This window comes from Mytilus edulis, chromosome 4 (genome assembly GCF_963676685.1).
Source record: "Mytilus edulis chromosome 4, xbMytEdul2.2, whole genome shotgun sequence".
In the NCBI taxonomy this organism is placed as follows: domain Eukaryota; kingdom Metazoa; phylum Mollusca; class Bivalvia; order Mytilida; family Mytilidae; genus Mytilus; species Mytilus edulis.
Window position 1 is genome coordinate 88,942,211 of NC_092347.1, and position 19,575 is coordinate 88,961,785.

General features: G+C 33.6%; 1 protein-coding gene across 1 annotated transcript in view; it reads left to right on the forward strand.

Annotated features, from left to right (window-relative positions):
- LOC139520936 (serine/threonine-protein phosphatase 6 regulatory ankyrin repeat subunit C-like) overlaps nucleotides 1–8,695 on the forward strand; it is a 64,092-nt gene extending 55,397 nt beyond the window's left edge. Inside the window, exon 8 of the mRNA XM_071314037.1 lies at nucleotides 4,556–8,695. Coding sequence (XP_071170138.1) covers nucleotides 4,556–8,559 — 4,004 coding nt within the window. The 3' untranslated portion in view covers nucleotides 8,560–8,695. The remainder of the gene's footprint in view (nucleotides 1–4,555) is intronic.
- Nucleotides 8,696–19,575: the final 10,880 nt, after the last annotated feature.

The window sequence follows — 19,575 nt, forward strand, 5'->3', positions numbered from 1 at the left end:
TATATTTTTATATAAATAAGATAACCATATAATGTATTTGTTATAGATTTGGTCGTTAGTTTTATCAATTGTCTATTTACATTTTTTTTTAATGTTTGGACCTTGTATAGTCAACTGTATGAAGTGGGTTGTTTATCATTGTTAAAGTCCCCACTATTTCATATAATTGTTTAAATCTACTTCATTTGAACTTTTGTGGATAGTTGTCTAGTTGGGAATCATACCACAACTCCTTATTTTCATATATGCACAACCATCTATTTTGGTTTCTTCGAACACATAAATCGTTGTGAGGACAGGTAAGGAGTATATTTATGTATGTTGTATTTTTTTTTTTATATAAATTACTTATTTTATGAATACAATATAACGTGTATCAATGCTGTTTATCATGACCATCTTGCTGGAATTTCAAAAGTGCAAAATGTAAAAAAAAAAACTACATATAATTAAAGTTGATTATAAATCTTTAATGATTTGAAAGTAAACAAATAAACAGGATTAGGCCGTACGAATTTACCCTTTGATTGACATTTCAAAATCAAGAACAATGTTTCAAAACATACTTGCATAGCAATGTTAGCACTTTTTGGATTACATTATAATAAATTTTACGTGAAAATTTATAATCGATCTTGGCGTATTTAATTAAAACATGACAAATAAAAACTGTTAGGCTAAACAATATTGCGTTACTTGTACGCTTGGTTTTAGGATACACCCTTAAAATGGTGACTCTACGGAAGTCGGTACAATTTATATATTTGTAAAAAGGGGGGGGGGGGTGTTATATATTCTCTTTCAATTTTTGATGTCTTCTCTTTGGTCGGGTTGTTCCCATTTCCATTCTCAATTTCATTTCTTTATGCGTTCATCATAAATAAGAAGATTTCTTGATATAGTGTTCCAATCCAAACAATCATAGCTTTTTTTATTCATTAGCTCATATAAGTGTGTAAACTCCTAGGTATAGATTGCCTTAGCTTTATCGGGTATACCTTTTCCACATTTTCTAATGCTTTTCAACTTTGTTTTTAATTTTTCCAGCCAACTGTTTTAATTCAAGCATCACTGATGGACTTTAAGTAGACAAAACATACAACAAATGGTGTAACACATTTTCTCTATAAATTCTTACACTGTATCCCTTTCCTGACATCTTGATTGTTTTTATCTAATCAACTTGTGGTTCATTTGATCTCAGTTCTTCGTTGGTCAAAATTCGATTATGTTGTCGAATTTTATTTTTTCCTCTGAATTTCCTATTGCGACGACATGGAAAAGACGACCACAACTGATGACGTCACATAGAAACAACATCTTTTTGCACATCAATTGAAAGACGGAATTAGTTTGCCTGCATATATGTTTAAGAATCGTTAGAGAAGCAGATTCCACCACCAAATATTGTGTAATATGATATTTATCCACTCTCGACAGTTTTGAATTTAAAAACTGTCTCGAGAGGATAAATATCGTATCACACTGGATGCAGTGGTAGAATCTATATACATACCTGATATCTTGATAAGTTTTTATAAGATTTCAAGCCGTTTAGCTAAATCATACATTTTATATCATGATAAAACACAATCTACAAGGTCATCTGAATGGGTTTATTGTTCGAGCCATTTTTAGCTCACCTGGCCCGGAAGGGCCAAGTGAGCTTTTCCCATCACTTTGCGTCCGGCGTCCGTCGTAGTCGTCGTCCGTCGTCGTCGTCGTCCGTCGTCGTCGTCGTCCGTCGTCCGTCGTCCGTCGTCCGTCGTCGTCAACTTTTACAAAAATCTTCTCCTCTGAAACTACTGGGCCAAATTAAACCAAACTTGGCCACAATCATTATTGGGGTATCTAGTTTAAAAAATATGTGGCGTGACCCAGCCAACCAACCAAGATGGCTAAAAATAGGCTAACTTTTTTCTAGTTTAAAAAGATGGCTAAAAATAGAACATAGGGGTAAAATGCAGTTTTTGGCTTATAACTTAAAAACCAAAGCATTTAGAGCAAATCTGACATGAGGTAAAATTGTTTATCAGGTCAAGATCTATCTGCCCTGAAATTGTCAGATGAATCAGACAACCCGTTGTTGGTTTGCTGCCCCTGAATATGTAATTTTAAGGAAATTTTGCTGTTTTTGGTTATTATCTTGAATATTGTTATAGATAAAGATAAACTGTAAACAGCAATAATGTTCAGCAAAGTAAGATTTACAAATAAGTCAACATGACCGAAATGGTCAACTGACCCCTTTTGGAGTTATTGCCCTTTATAGTCAATTTTTAACCATTTTTCGTAAATCTTATTAATCTATTACAAAAATCTTCTCCTCTGAAACTACATGGCCAAATTAATCCAAACTTGGCCGCAATCATCTTTGGGGCATCTAGTTTAAAAAATGTGTGGCGTGACCTGGCCAACCAACCAAGATGGCCGCCATGGCTAAAAATAAATCATAGGGGTAAAATGCAGTTTTTGGCTTATAAGTTAAAAACCAAAGCATTTAGAGCAAATCTGACATGAGGTAAAATTGTTCATCAAGTGAAAATCTATCAGCCCTGAAACTTTCAAATGAATAGGACAACCGGTTATTGGGTTGCTGCCCCGAAATAAGTAATTTGAAGGAAATTTTACAGACTTTGGTTATTATCTTGAATATTATTATAGAAAGAGATAAACTGTAAACAGCAATAATGTTCAGCAAAGTAAGATCTACAAATAAGTCAACATGACCAAAATTATCAGTTGACCCCTTAAGGAGTTATTGCCCTTTATAGTCAATTTTGACCAATTTTTCGTAAATTTTTGTAATCTTTTACAAAAATCTTCTCTTCTGAAACTCCTGGGCCAAATTTAACCAAACTTGGCGACAATCATTATTGGGGTATTTAGTTTAAAAATTGTGTGGCGTGACTTGTCCAACCAACCAAGATGGCTGCCATGGCTAAAAATAGAACATAGAGGGGAAATGTAGATTTTGACTTATATCTCTGACACCAAAGCATTTAGAGCAAATCTGACTGGGTAAAATTGTTTATCAGGTCAAGATCTATCTGCCCTGAAATTTTCAGACAAATCAGACAACCTGTTGTTGGGTTGCTGCCCCCGAATTAGTAATTTTAAGGAAATTTTGCAGATTTTGGTTATTATCTTGAATATTATTATAGATAGAGATAAACTGTAAACAGCAATAATGTTCAGCAAAATAAGATCTACAAATAAGTCAACATGACCAAAATTTTCAATTGACCCCTTAAGGAGTTACTGCCCTTTATAGTCAATTGTTAACAACTTTTTCGTCATGTTTTTAGGAAATATTTTCCACTGTAATTACTGGGCCAAGTTCATTATAGAGAGAAATATTTGTAGCAACAAGAATGTTCAGTAAAGAAAGATCTACAAACACATCACCATCACAAAAACACCATTTTGTCATGAATTTATCTGTGTCCATTGATAATATGCACATAGACCAAGGTGAGCGACACAGGCTCTTGAGAGCCTCTAGTTCGTAAATCTTAGTAATCTTTTACAAAAATCTTCTCCTCTTAAACTACTGGGCCAAATTATTCCAAACTTGGCCACAATGATCTTTTGGGTTAGTAGTTTGACAAATGTGTCCGGTGACCCGGCCATCCAACCAAGATGGCCGCCATGGCTAAAAATAGAACATGGGGTTAAATGCAGTTTTTGGCTTATAACTCAAAACCCAAAGCATTTAGAGCAAATCTGACATGAGGTAAAATTGTTTATCCGGTCAACATTTATCTGCTCTGAAATTATTAGATGAATCGGACAACCCGTTGTTGGGTTGCTGACCCTGAATTGTTAGTTTTAATGAAATTTTGCTGTTTTTGGTCATTATCTTGAATATTATTATTGATAGAGATAAACTGTAAACAACAATAATGTTCAGCAAAGTAAGATTTACAAATAAGTCAACATGACCGAAATGGTCAATTGACCCCCTTAGGAGTTATTGTTCTTTATAGTCAATTTTTAACAATTTTCATAAATTTTGTAAATTTTTACTAACATTTTCCACTGAAACTAATGGGCCAAGTTCATTATAGATAGAGATAATTTTAAGCAGCAAGAATGTTCAGTAAAGTAAGATGTACAAACACATCACCATCACCAAAACACAATTTTGTCATGAATCCATCTGCTTCCTTTAATATTCACATAGACCAAGGTGAGCGACACAGGCTCTTTAGAGGCTCTAGTTTTCTGAGGGAGATATAACTTTTTATGACCAGGAGAATATATATACATATATATATATACATAACTGTTTTAAATATCAGCACAACAGACGGAAATTTGTGATCTTCCCTCGCCGGGAATCGAACTTATGCTATTTGGATATCGAGACAACATCGTCTCGTCAATAGAATCTACAGTTGTGAGACAGTACATGCTATATTAGGCATTAGATGAAATATATATGTATGAAGGTTTATCATATTTAACATATGATATTGAAACAAAATAATTTCATTAATGCGCTCAAAATCGATTCAAAATAGTAGTGAAAATGTTTTTATTTTATTTGTAGATTCGCACAATGTCGAGATGGAGTTATGGAAAGAGCAAGACGTGATGTTCGTTGAAACACCTGTTGTAGAAGATATTTCACAGATCCTTGATTCAGAACATAGTGTATTGGTAGTAGGTGAACCTGGTATTGGTAAGAGTATGTTGGTCCATCATATCGCTTTGAAACTACATTCAACAACAGATTACAATATAATTCCATGTTTAGCAATTAAGGATATAATTGATCATTATAAAGAGGACAAAAAACAGATGTTTGTTTTTGATGATATTTGTGGACGATTTACAGCTTGTTTTGATGAGATTAAATATTTGCAAAAAAAAGAAGAAAATTTCAAAAGGATGCTGGAAAAGGGGAAGACAAAAATAGCAGCAACATGTCGGTTAGATATTTACAGTGACAAAAAAAACTTTCATGCAACATGTACTGTTTTCAAATCGAATATTTTTAATTTGTCAGAAGAATATTCAAAAGAGAACAGGCTAACCATCTGTGCCAAGTATTTGACCGAAACTAATATTCAGCTGTTGAAAGATGAAAACAAAACAGTTACACCATTGATGTGTTATCTTTATTCTAAAAATGAAAATTTCAATCTGACAGATTTTTTAAACTGTCCTTACGAAACATATCAAAATGAATGGATAAAGTTAAAATCAATTGATCCATACAAATATTGCGCACTTTTTCTTTGTGTTCTTCATAATGGCATTATTAAAGAGTCATTATTTGATATCTATACTGAAAACATTGACAGCAAAAACCTTGAGTGGGACACCATTTTTGAAGTTTGTGGATTAAACCGTGGTACACCAAGATGTAAAATGGAAACGGTCTTTGACAGCATTATTGGAACCTACGTACGGAAAATAGGTAATGAGTATAAGGTTATACATGACCAAATGTTTGATTTTATGTGTGGTTATTTCGGTAACAAGGATACAATGGTCAGATGCATGTTGCGTCATGCATGCATTGGCATTTTAAATGACCGTACACAGCTAGAATCGATCAATGAACAACGTCATAAATTTACTATATTGATAACAAATAAGTATGAACAGGAGTACTTTGAGAGAATACTAAATGAATTAAAACTTGGTAACCTGGAAGAATTTTCTTACAATCCACAGATGGATCATGAAAAATATAGAGCTTCTTTTATCAAAGTATTACAGTCTTTACACGACAAGTTCTTTTTTGAAGAAATACATCCGGGAACCTTTTCAAAAAATTTCAATGAAAGTTGTTTAGGATTTCTAATATTATCATGCGACCGAGGATATTATGATATAGTTAAATTCTTTATTTCCAAAGATGTTGATTTAGAGAACAGTGTTCCTAATATTGCTTTTTCCAATACATTTTTGACAGCTGCTTGTGAAGGAGGACATGAGAATATAGTGCAATTACTTATAGAAAATGGATGTGAAGTAAACCAGACTGATTTTGACGGCCAGACACCTCTGATAGCTGCTTGTAGGGTAGGAAATGAGAAAATAGTGCAATTACTTGTAGACAAAGGATGTTATACAGACGACTTTATGGGTCAGACACCTCTGGTATTTGCTTGTATGGATGGCAATGAGATGATAGTACAGCTTCTTATAGAAAACGGATGTGATGTAAACCAGTGTGATGGTGATGGACAGACACCTCTGACGACTGCTTGTGAGAGAGGAGATGAGAAAATAGTGTATCTGCTTTTAGAAAATGGATGTAATGTAAACCTAACTAGCATTTTAAGACAGACACCTCTGACAGCTGCTTGTGAGAGAGGACATGAGAAGATAGTGCAGTTACTTATAAACAAGAGATGTAATGTAAACCAGAGAGATGGTATGGGACAGACACCTCTAACATCTGCATGTAGGAAAGAAAATGAGAAGATAATGCAGTTACTTTTACAAAATGAATGTAATGTAAACCAGGTTAATTATATGGGACATACATCTTTGACAACTGCTTGTTGGGGAGGATTTGAAAAGATAGTACATTTACTTATAGATAATGGGTGTAATATAGACCAGGCTGAGAATATGGAACTTTCACCTCTGGCAGCTGCTTGTGTCGGAGGAAATGAAAAGATAGCGCATTTACTTATAGACAAAGGATGTAGTGTCAACCAGGTTGATTGTATAAGCCAGACACCTCTGACAGCTGCTTGTCAGACAGGACGGGAGAATATGGTACAGTTACTGATAACCAAAGGATGCCATTTAAACCAGGTTGATGGTATTTTGCAGACTCCTCTGACAGCTGCTTGTGGTGGAGGAAATGCAAAAATAGTGCAGTTGCTTATAGATAAAGGATGTAATGTAAACAACGTTGACGGTATTTTGCAGACACCTCTGACAGCTGCTTGTGGCGGAGGAAATAAGAAAATAGTGCAGCTACTTATAGACAAAGGATGTGATGTTGACCAGGCTGATAGTAAGGGGAAGACACCTCTGTCAGCTGCGTGTGAGAGAGGACGAGATAAGATAGTGCAGCTACTTATAGACAAAGGATGTAATGTAAACCAAACTGATGATATTGGGCAGACACCTTTGACAAGTGCTTGTGAGAAAGGGTATGAGAAAATCGTGCATTTACTTATAGACAAAGGATGTAGTGTAAACCAGGTTTGTTGTAAGAGAAAGACACCACTGACCGCTGCTTGTGAGGAGGGAAATAAGAAGATAGTGCAGTTACTTATAGACAAAGGATTTAACAGTAACCAGGCTGATGGTAAGGGACAGACACCTTTGAAAGCTGCTTGTGATCAAGGATGTGAGGAGATAGTGCAGATACTAATATACAAAGGATGTGATATTAACCAGGCTAATGGTAAGGGGCAGACACCTCTGACAGCCGCTTGTGAAAGAGGAAATGAGGAGATAGTACAGCTACTTATAGACAAAGGATGTTATGTAAACCATGTTAGTGGTATGGAGAAGACACCTCTGGCAGCTGCTTGTTGGAGTGGAAATAAGAAGATAGTACATTTACTTATAAACAAAGGATGTAGTGTAAACCATTATGGTATGGGACAGACACCTTTGACAGCTGCTTGTAAAGGAAAAAATGATAAAATAGTGCAGTTACTTATAGAAAAAGGATGTAGTTTAAACCAGGCTGATGGTATGGGTCAGACACCTTTGACAGCTGCTTGTGGGGAAGGATATGAGAAAATCGTGCATTTACTATTAGACAAAGGCTGTAATGTAAACCATGTTGATGGTATGGGGCAGACACCTCTGACAGCTGCTTTCGTGTGGGGAGGATATGAGAAAATCGTGCATTTACTATTAGACAAAGGCTGTAATGTAAACCACGTTGATGGTATGAAACAGACACCTCTGACAGCTGCTTGTGAAAGTAGAAATGAGGAGATAGTGCAGTTACTTATAAACAAAGGATGTAATGTCAACCAGGTTGATTGTATGGGAGGAACAGCTCTGACAGCTGCTTGTAAGTGGGGACACAAGAAGATAGTGCAGTTACTTATAGACAAAGACTGTAATGTTAACCAGGTTGATGGTATGAAGGAGACAGCTTTGACATCTGCCTGTAAGGGAGGACATAAGAAGATAGTGCAGTTACTTATAGACAAAGGATGTAGTGTAAATCAGGCTGATGGTATGAGGGAGACAGCTCTGACAACTGCTTGTAAGAGGGGACATACGAAGATAGTGCAGTTACTTATAGACAAAGGATGTAATGTACATCAGGCTGATGGTATGAGGGAGACAGCTCTGACATCTGCTTGCAAGGGGGGGCATAAGAAGCTAGTGCAGTTCCTGATAGACATAGGAAGTAGTGTAAACCAGGTTAATAGTATGGGACAGACACCTCTGACAGCTGCTTGTGAAGGAAGACATGAGAAGATAGTGCAGTTACTTAAAAACAAAGGATGTAATGTTAACCACGTGGATAGTATGAGGCAGACACCTCAGACAGCTGCTTGTGATGGAGGAAATGAGAATATCGTGAAGTTACTTATAAACAATGATGCAAAGTAAATCAGGTTGATTATATTAGACAAACACCTCTGACACCTGTTTGTATTGGAGAAATAAAAAGATATTGCAGTTACTTACATGTAAATTGAGGGAATATCATGTAAAACATGGTGATGGAATCGACAGACACCTCTAACAGCTGCTTTAATGAGTGTATACCAAGGATGTAATGTAAACCACGTTAATGATATGAGACGACAACTGTTATAGCTGCCTAAAAGAGTAAAACGAGACGACAAAACGTACATATAAACCAAATGATCAATAACTACTCTTAGAACAGCAAAACAATATATGTAACATACCGTAAGTGTATGTTTTATGTGATCTGATCATTATCAAATATATTTTCTTGCATACCTCTCTATGATAAAATTGTATTTTGACTGCTGTGTTTATGTTTAGTTGCAAAACTGTTGATATATATGAAGCAAAAAGTAAAATAAACAATACTAAACTCCGAATAAAACTCATAATGCAAGCACATTATCAAACGGCAAAAATAAGGTATCAAGAAGTTATAAATGTTTTACGCACACAATTATTTCTGGTCAATTTATTGAGCATCACCCATTAAATTTCTAAGAAATATTCAAAATAAATGATCATAAAGTTTTTTATGTTTAATTAGAATTTTCGCGTATATGCAACCTTAATTAATTTATTGTTTTCCAATAATGATCTTGGCTTTTATGCGCCTTCACAATTTTTGAAATTTGAGGTGATTTAATCTATCCTATAAAGTGTACAATGTACATCAGTTATTCATGTGTCGCTTACTTTATAGTGTAATGCAATTCAAATTATTAATTTTAAATATATTTTTCTTTTATAGGAGTAAAATGATTTTGTCTTAAAATGATGCAAATGATGCCGTATCTATATTTTATTTATGTCTAGTCTGGATTGTTAATGCAAAGAACGTATACTTACATGTAAAATTAAATAATCATGCTTCTTTGATTTGTTTTATGTTTTTTTTTTACTACGCTCTTAAAGAATTTCGACACATATCAAAATTAGAAAGGTTGACAAGAAGTGGAACACAATTGGTTCCCATAGGTATGTTGACAACCTGCTGGAAAACTCTACATCCGTATTCAACAAATATATTTTTGTGAAATTCCAGCATATTGGTTACAGATGAGAAGAAATGGTAGGAGTGCCAATGAGACAACTCTCTCACCTTTATAGGTCAAAGTACGGTCTTCAACACGGAGTCTTAGCTAACATCGAAGCTATAAAGGACCTTTGTTCTGTTTTCACGTAGTTTGTAACAAGTATGTCGTATCGTATCCAAAAACAATAAATTTGTACCGTAAAGCACCTTTTTTTGAACAAATAACTGCGAGCTCTTTTAAAACGGGTTTTCAGATTTTCATGTGGTATGGTGGTATTAATAGGGGAAAAGGCGGATTGTAACAGTTAGTTTTAGTTGTGTTAAAGCATCCACATATCCCTTAAATCCACTACACTTGTAAATAGTACCACACATTTTCTGTTATTCCTCTTTCCCGCTGGAATGAGTTTGATTAATTTTCCTGCCATTTTATTAGTAATATATGCAGTTCACATTGGCACTAATATTGATTTTGTCACTAGCAAATTAAAACATAACTAAATTTCATTATCTTTTGAGGCGAGATGTATAGAGACACAGACACGTTAACTTTTATTTCTATAGAAGTCGCTCTTCACTATACTACTACCTGTCGATACATTTATTTTTGGCAATGCACAAGTCATGTCTTCTTTGACTATTAATGACGTTAAAATACTAAATCCCTGTGATGTGTTTTAGTCGATTTTAGTCTCTGATGCATGATTTTTTACTATTAATTGGTTTTGGCTTTTAACTAGCTGTCAGTAACTGCGAGTACTCTCAAATCGTATTTTCTTGTTAATTCAACCTGTTGATACTGTTTATAATGCTTTTTTGTTATTTTTTATTTATATGGATCTTGTCTGTACACCAGCTTTGATTATTTGTAATATCTTCAATTTTTCACTTATTCTTACAACATTTGTATAAACTTCAAGATTATAAAAAAACGTTTTTTTCTAAAGTGAACATTGATTGGTTAAATATTTCTCAGTGTGTTTGAATTTGTTTGTTAGCTTTTTGGTCATGAATGTTTGTCTCTAATATTTAGTTAACTGTGCATTTGTATTCAGATATCGCAGATCAAATTTATTCGTTCATTGTGTAATCATACGTTTTTTGATTGAGTTAAGTCTGCCAATTGATATTTTATCGTATGTTTTTCTATGTTGTGATGTTATGCTAATGTTTCAGAAAAAGGGAGAAGGTTTGGATCCATTAAAACGTTTAATCCCGCTGCAAATGTTTGCACCTGTCCTAAGTCAGGAATCTGATGTACAGTAGTTGTCGCTTGTTTATGTAATATATACGTGTTTCTCGTTTCTCGTTTTGTTTATATAGATTAGACCGTTGGTTTTCCCGTTTGAATGGTTTTACACTAGTAATTTTGGGGCCCTTTATAGCTTGTTGTTCGGTGTGAGCCAAGGCTCCATGTTGAAGGCCGTACTTTAACCTATAATGGTTTACTTTTTAAATTGTTATTTGGATGGAGAGTTGTCTCATTGGCACTCACACCATATCTTCCTATATCTAGATGATCATATGATGTACTGTTGTTTATACGGAGTTTTGTGAAGTTTATTTATCCGATGCAAATATGAATGTCCTCAGATCCAATGAAATATTTTATAATAGCATGACGTACTTTATTTATTCCTAACTCTTTGATACACCATATTAATAGGATTTACAGAAAAAGTCAACTGTTCACATTTTTTTGACAGGAACAACGCCATATTTATCTTGAAGTGAGAATAATCAATCCACATCTTTTTTGTCTTTGAATACGGGTCGAAAGTTTAAACATTTTTATTAACTTGGGAATTCGACGTTGTGTCAAATTATTGTCAATGAGGCAAATGAGGTTGAGTTAAGCAATTATAGGCAACAAAACAGCCCTCAATAAAGAAAAAAATCATATTGTATAATTGTACAACAACTTTGACAGGTAAAAAATGATTGAAAGCGGAACCCCTTACTACGAAACCTGCCGTAACGACACAACACTAGAGTAAGCTTTGCAAAGCAATAAATGAAAAAACAAATATGAGAAACAGCAAAACGACAACCACACAGTTACCAGCTCCTGACTTGTCACATGCGCATACATGATTCGGGGTGCGTTTAAACATGTTTAAGTCCCTTAACCTTGGACAGTGGTGTAACAGTACAACATTAGAACAAACTATAGAATTCAATTGAAACGGGCTTGACTCATTTGATCGCTGCAAAGCTGAAAATGCATCTAACAAAATCACGGACCAGACGTGAAATGGTATCTTTGCATTCATAAAGACAAAAAAAGACACAAAGTTCAGATCTGAGATTAATTGTGCTTATTTAAAGCTGGTTCAAACTTATAACAATTATTAAAAAAAAATCATGTATCAAAGACTTCAATATCAATAAGGTCAATTGATGTAGACTAAGTACGTCATGGACAGTCAGAGAAAACATGACGTTGTGCAATGACAGGTTGTACGTAGTACCGTGCATATTAATAAAAATAGAAACAACATTAAAAGATATAATTACAAGGTTCAATTGGTTACCAAAGTCATCCGTGACTTTTACCAGTAATACATAGAAATTCAAAAGCGTCACTTCATACACATACAATTTAGAATGGAAATGGGGAATGTGTCAAAGAGACAACAACCCGACCATAGAGCAGACAACAACAGAAGAGTAACTAACAATTATTCAATGCAGCGAGAAATTCCCGCACCAGGAGGCGTCCTTCAGCTGGCCTCATAACAAATATATATATACTAGATCAGTGATAATGAACGCATATTAAACTCCAAATTGTACACAAGAAACTAAAGTTAAAAATAATACAAGACTAACAAAGGCCGGAGCTTCCTGACTAGGGACAGGCGCAAAAATGCAAACATCCCCATATACCTCTAGCCAATGCAAGAAAAGTAAACGCATAGCAATACGCACATTAAAATTCAGTTCAAGAGAAGAGAAGTCTCAGTCTGATGTCAGAAGATGTAACCAAAGAAAATAAACAAAATGACAATAATACATAAATAACAATAGACTACTAGCATTTAACTGACATGCCAGCTCCAGACTTCAATTTAACTGATTGAAAGATTATGTCTTCATCATATGCATATCAACCACAATCTTTCCCGTTAGGGGTTTAGTAGCATACCATCACAACAAATATGAGAAGAACATAACGTTAAACCGTTTCAGGCCAACAACTGGTGTATAAATATTATAAATGTGTTTAGCTCCGTAGCGAACAAGATAAGATGGTACCAAAAGAACATCAACGTCAAATTAAGAAAAATGATGTGAAAGAAAGATCGTATATTTTGTCGTACTGTCTTGTTTAGAGTGTTCTCCTGCACAGCTATTAAATCTAAATCTATGAAAGGATAGAAAGTGTTGTCAGTTTTGATTTATATAGTAAATAAAGGCAACAGTAGTATACCGCTGTTCAAAACTCCATGGACAAAAAACAATATTGGGGTAACAAACTAAAACTGAGGGAAACGCATTAAATGTAAGAGGAGAACAACGACACAACATTAAAATATGACACACACAGAAACGGACTAAGCATTAGACAAAATCCTATGAGAATAACAAACACAACATCAAAACCAAATACATGAATTTGGGATAGACAAGTACTGTAACACGTCTTATAGTAAACGTTACTTTGGGTAAATGTCAGCAGTATAATTAGAGAAAACCTGCTTTTTCATAGAACAAAATATCAACACCGTAACGGAAATAGTTGTGGAAATTAAGGTACCCAATAAATAGTGGAGACTTCTGAATGGTCAGAGGAGGCATAATGGAAACTATGAATATTTACTATTTTGATTCTTTTTAGAGGGCACGGCTTTCAATTTAGTTGAATTTACAATTATATTCATACAGACTTCCGTGTAGTATATTCGTTATACCACCACCATATTGTTGACTGATATGTCGGTCTGTACGAACTCAAAACGCTTTGCGAGTAAATGAACTTTGTTTAGAAACTTAGAAATGGGCGTTTTACTTCCTTTTGTATTCAGTTCTAAATTATGTTTCGAAATATGAAAAGCCGATATAAAAAATAACCAGACTTTTTTTTTAATAGAACTTAAAAACCTCATGTCAGATTGGTCCTGTTCACGAGAATTGTTGAAATAAAAGGTCAGAGTACCTTTGATTACCTGAAGATACTCTTTCTAATTTTTGTTGACCCGGGCGATATTTTGGTCCTATTTCAGAAAGGTTGATAACACTTGGTATTGAACGATGTTGTAAACATATCTAAACTTCGATGTTTCACAGTCTCATATTGAAGGATATTATTTTCTATACTTCCGTCTAATGTAAATGGCGTATAATTAGGACATAAATTCTACTTGTTTTTTTTTTTAACGCGAATGAGAGTTTATGTAGGTGGCTCTGTGTTATCAATTTATGGAGGTATCAAGTTTTAATTTCAATGGTACAGTGTAAGTTATGTGTTACCTATAGTCAAAGACAGTCGACATATACCAAAAAGACATTCAAACTCATAAGTCGGACATACAGTGACATGTCAAGCAATGAAAAAGATAAACAACAGTAAAACAAAACACAACAATCTAAAACAAACGAACCCCACAAAATTACTAGGATGATCTCAGGTCCCCCGGAATGGATAGGCAGACTCTACTTCACCTTCATATTACAGAATTTGATAGGATTGAGAATGGGAATACAGAATGTGTCAAAGACAACAACCCAACTAAAGAGTGCAAAATAGTCGACGGCCACGAATGGGTCTACAACACAGCGAGAAAATGGGACTCAGATTTCTTTTACATTGATCTTAACTGTGCGTATTGATGTGTGTTTGTTTATTTAGAACATTGGCTAGAGGTGTAAAAAGGGAAGGTGAATTAATTTAACACTAAACATGTTTAGCCCTGACGCATTTAAGGAAATATCGATTCAGTTGGCAACTGTGACAAAAAAGAATAATATACATGTGAACAGTGAACAGATGCGGGTTACCATGTTGGCGCTTATATGTGCATTTCTGTCTGGGTTCGAGTCGGAGTAGATTTTATGGTGTGAATACGGTGAATAGAAGGATAAAAAACCATGGAATTTACATGATGTCATAGACCTATGTCTATGTTACCATGGAATATCTCAATTTGATACATGGATGCTGTTCCAAATCTTATTTAACTACACGTGATTTTACCGTGTTGTATATAATGTTTTATCAAAGAGTATTCCAATGTGGTAAGCCATTGAAACACCTGAACATTAATAGTCATATAATAAAAAAAGATGTTGATTCATAACAATTTTTTTGGAAATAATTCGAAAAGATGCGGCTAAAAATGCTCTATTCAGTATGGAGTCCCATTTTTAAACAAAAAACAATTTTGTCGTATCTAACTGAATAATAACCTAAATTATAAAAACTTTTTTTTAAATCTTCTTTTATGAATATATTAGAAATTACTTAAGTCTATTAAAACCGTTATTGTCTTTTTACGAAATTTAAAACTACTTGGTCATATTTTAATAAGACATACACGTGTGTTAGAATCTCACACTATGATACTGTAAAATATGGTAAATAACATTGGTAGACTATTAAAACTGTTCCTGTCTTGTAGTGAATCGAGGAAAAAGTAAAATCACAAAAATACTGAACTCAAGAGGAAAATCAAATCGGAAAATCCATAATCACATGGCAATATTGACCTGCAACAATATCATATAACCAAGATAACATTACAGAACTGAATATTTCTTTGAAAATATAGATTGTTTTATCTGGAAGCAGCAAGGTATACACAACTTTCTGACAAAATAATTGACAAAATGAACAGACGTTGTTCAAATAAAATTATAATCTCAGCCTTATCGAATCCAATGTTGTTTGGAAACGGATTTAATTGGATTATGTCTGTTGGGATAAACAATATGTTAAGAAATACGGAAATATAACTCAAAGAATGGACAATCCTATGGTAAGCATTTTTTTTTTAAATCTTTTCTGATTAATGTGTTTATTAATTTCTTAATTTCCAATTTTCAAAACATAAATTTTAATTCTTTATAAATGCCAAAAGTCCTAACCTGTATTGTTATGTTCTTTATAAGACGAGTACTTAAAAGATTTGTATTTACAATAAAAAGGACATGATATTTTATATTAATTTATGATAAATTATTTCTGTTTGCACTTGACAATAATCCCTACTAGCAATTGACAAAATATTCCTATCTCTCGCACATTGCAAAATCGCCTTCGCACATGACACACTACGTACTCAAACTTGATAAAATACCCTCTTGCACATGGAATATTCATAACTTCCACATGACGAAATCCCTATTTGCACTTTATAAAATCCCTGCGCGTACTTGACAAAAATGCCCTACCGAATTACCTAAACTGCACTTGACAAAATCACTAATCATATTTAATGAAATGACTTCTGGCACAGAACAAAACCCTATTCCTACATGACGAAATCCCTACTCATAAAAGAAAATCCCATTCGTTCATGTCAAAATCTATATTCAATCATGACAAAATCCTTACTCGCACACGAACAATTCAAAACTCGCACAAAAATCCCTTGAAGAACATATATCCTGCATGACAAGCCTTTACAGACCTAGATACCATACATGTAGATATGTATCAAGATGACAACCAATGTCCTGTTTTATGTATAAAAAAATGACATACAACTATAAACAGCGAAAATACAATCGTAATCAGGTGCACCAACTAATGAACTTGAATAAAACAAACAGTATAAAGCATTGTTAATGTGAGGAGTGCGTCTGGTTTAATAAACAACGATGCAGAGTTTTAGAAAGAAATATAAACACTTGACTTAATTTATTTGAAATTTAAGTAGTACACGCTAAATGTGAGTAAGTTGTTTTAGAGAATGATATTTTACAATTACTGTCTTTGATGAAGTAAACATGAAGTTTTATCATCAGTATAAGAAAATAGTGCGTAAAAATGATAAATCAACATGCAATTTTAGTAATTTTAGTTTCTTGTGTATAATTCGGAGTTAATAGATATAGGTGTGGTGTGAGTGCCAATAAGACAACTCTCCATCCAAATGACAATTTAAAAAAAAAGTAAACCATTATAGGTCACTGTACGACTTCCATTATCATTGTACTAGAATACATACTTTTTAAGGGGCCAGCTGAAGGACGCCTCTGGGTACGGGAGTTTCTCGCTACATAAAAGACCAATTATTGGTGACCTTCGGCTGTTGTCTACACTATGGTCGGGTTGTTGTCGCTTTGACAATTTCCTCATTTCCTTTCTCAATTGTAGTTTTTTTGACTTTTGAAAAACGGATATTCACTGAGGCCAACGGCCGAAGTGAACATCAGTTTTTCAAAAGTCAATTAAACCACATATTTTCCGAAACAAAAGACAGGAATAGTTTCACTTTTTATATTCCGAGAGAAATGTATAGAATGGCAATTATTTACCAAGACCAATTGTACACCAAACGTGTTTTTACCAAAACTATGCACGTAAAAGTAAGCGACGTTTTGCGCGGTGGATATCCTTTTTCCGCAGGTGGAAATGCTTATTTAATCAAAATCACATAGAAAAACCTACTAAAATTTTATCATATGGAATAACATAGTTAATTCTTGGGAGAATTATTCATCAAATCCTTTTAAAAAGCATTATTGTTGAAGCAACGTTAACTGTGGTGTTTTAAAGGTGCACTTTAGCAAAATAAAATCCTGGTTTCTTCATTTTAAACCTAAAACTGAATATAGGTCTTAAATCCCAAAATATACACATTTTTTTTTAACATAAATACTTAAAATAACGAATGCTATTGAAGAATCAATTACATTTGCAAACAAGCATATCATACCTTAAATCCTGTAATCAAAAACTAATAATGACTGTCCTTCTTAATCTAAGTATATAGTTCCTATCTGAAAAGAAACTACTTTCTAAATAGAGGATATCTTGACTCTTGGTAGTTTAATTATTACTTAAATAGGTTCCTACAAGGGAAAGATGCCGGTTTTGAGTCATTTGTTAAATATTCTATTCGGAGTATCTCCTACGTATACTTTTAGAAAAGATATACAAAGTTGCGATTGATGTCCAACATGGGTTCTCTATCGAAAAATAAATAAATGAATGAACTTATAAGTGACCTATACTTATTAATTTATGTGTCATTTGGTCTCTTGTGGAGAATTGGCAATTATACCACATCTTCTTTTTTATATTACATTATAAGTTAGTTCGTATTGAAAGATAATTGGTGTATAGTAAAATTCTTTCATTTATTGATTTCTGAAAAAAGTAAAATCACAAATACCGAACTCCGAGGAAAATTTAAAATGTGATGTTAAAATTAAAATTGCAAAACAAAAACCTAAAACGAATAGATAACAACTGTCATATTTCTGACTTGGTACAGGCATTCTCATCTGTAGAAAATGGTGGATTGAACCTGGTTTTATTGCTAGTTAAACCTTTCACTTGTATGACAGTCGCACAAAATCAATTATGACAACGATGTGGGAACAAAACAAACAGACATACAGGCAAAAATGTTAAAAAAGGGGTATAGCAGTCAACATTGTGTTATAATTTTAATCGTTATAAAAACAAACAAATCTGTAACAAAAAATCACAAAAGACATATCGACACAGCATATATGCAAACATGAAAGACATTATAAACATATAATGAAATTTATACATGTAAAGAAATTCTGATTGCTGCATTAGAACTGAGTTATCACATATATTAATGCATTATTCAGGTTTTTATTATCGCAGAAACATTTGTTTAATTGCTTATCCCTTCCCAAATATACATGCAATATTTTAGAAATTGAAAAGTTATGTGTCCAGAATGTTTAGAATACGTCAACAAGCATTGCAAAAAGTAAAAAAAAAGACACTTATTTATGTATTTGAGGGATTTAATTTTGGCAGAGTTTCTATTTTATGATTTAAATGTTTTCCAAGTTTTTATATCTAAATAAATCTAAATTGTTAGTTGCCCTATACATGCAGTATATTGTGTTATTTTGTAGTTGGGTATCGGTGTTTTTTGTGATTTTACTTTTACACTCGTATACATGTTTTACCCATTCTACCATTTAATTCACATACACATTACAATGACATTTCATTTGTAATGTCTAAAATATTCCGCTCTGAATACTTCCTGTCAATTCAAAGAAAAATAATTAAGTCTGTGTTTGTTTTCAACTTGTTTTCTTCTTGTTAGTACTGTCGTATTTTCAATTACTTTTCTCTTACTCTTTCTCTTTCTCAACTTTGGAAAGTTGTTCTTTATTATTTCTATAATCAGCACGAAGCACACTAAAACGCCGGTACTTTTATATACCACGTTGCTCTTATAAGTTGATATAAAAAATGAGGAAAAAGGGAAATAATCATGACTACGACAAATGGAACAAAAGAGTGGTCATATGTGACAGACATATTACATAAAAGAGGGACAGTCAAACTCATAAATCGAAAATAGAGTGACATCGTCATGGCCACAAATGAAAAATACAAACACAAACAATAGAACACATGACACAACATAGAAAACTAGAGAATTAGCAACAAGAACCCAACCAAAAAATAGGGATGATCTCAGGTGCTCCGGAAGGGTAAGCAGGTCCTGCTTCACATGTGGCACCCGTCGTGTTGTTTTTATGATAACAAATCCGGTAAATAATCTAATTCGGTAGGTCACATCCATGAAAGGGAAGGGAATTGTAGTTACGACGTAAGGAACATATCCTATATCATTTGAGAAACGGTTATTCCATAAAGCCTCGGTCACACCTTGCCGGATAGCACGAAGTTGCCACGAACGGACGACTAACGGATGAAAATAAAAGTT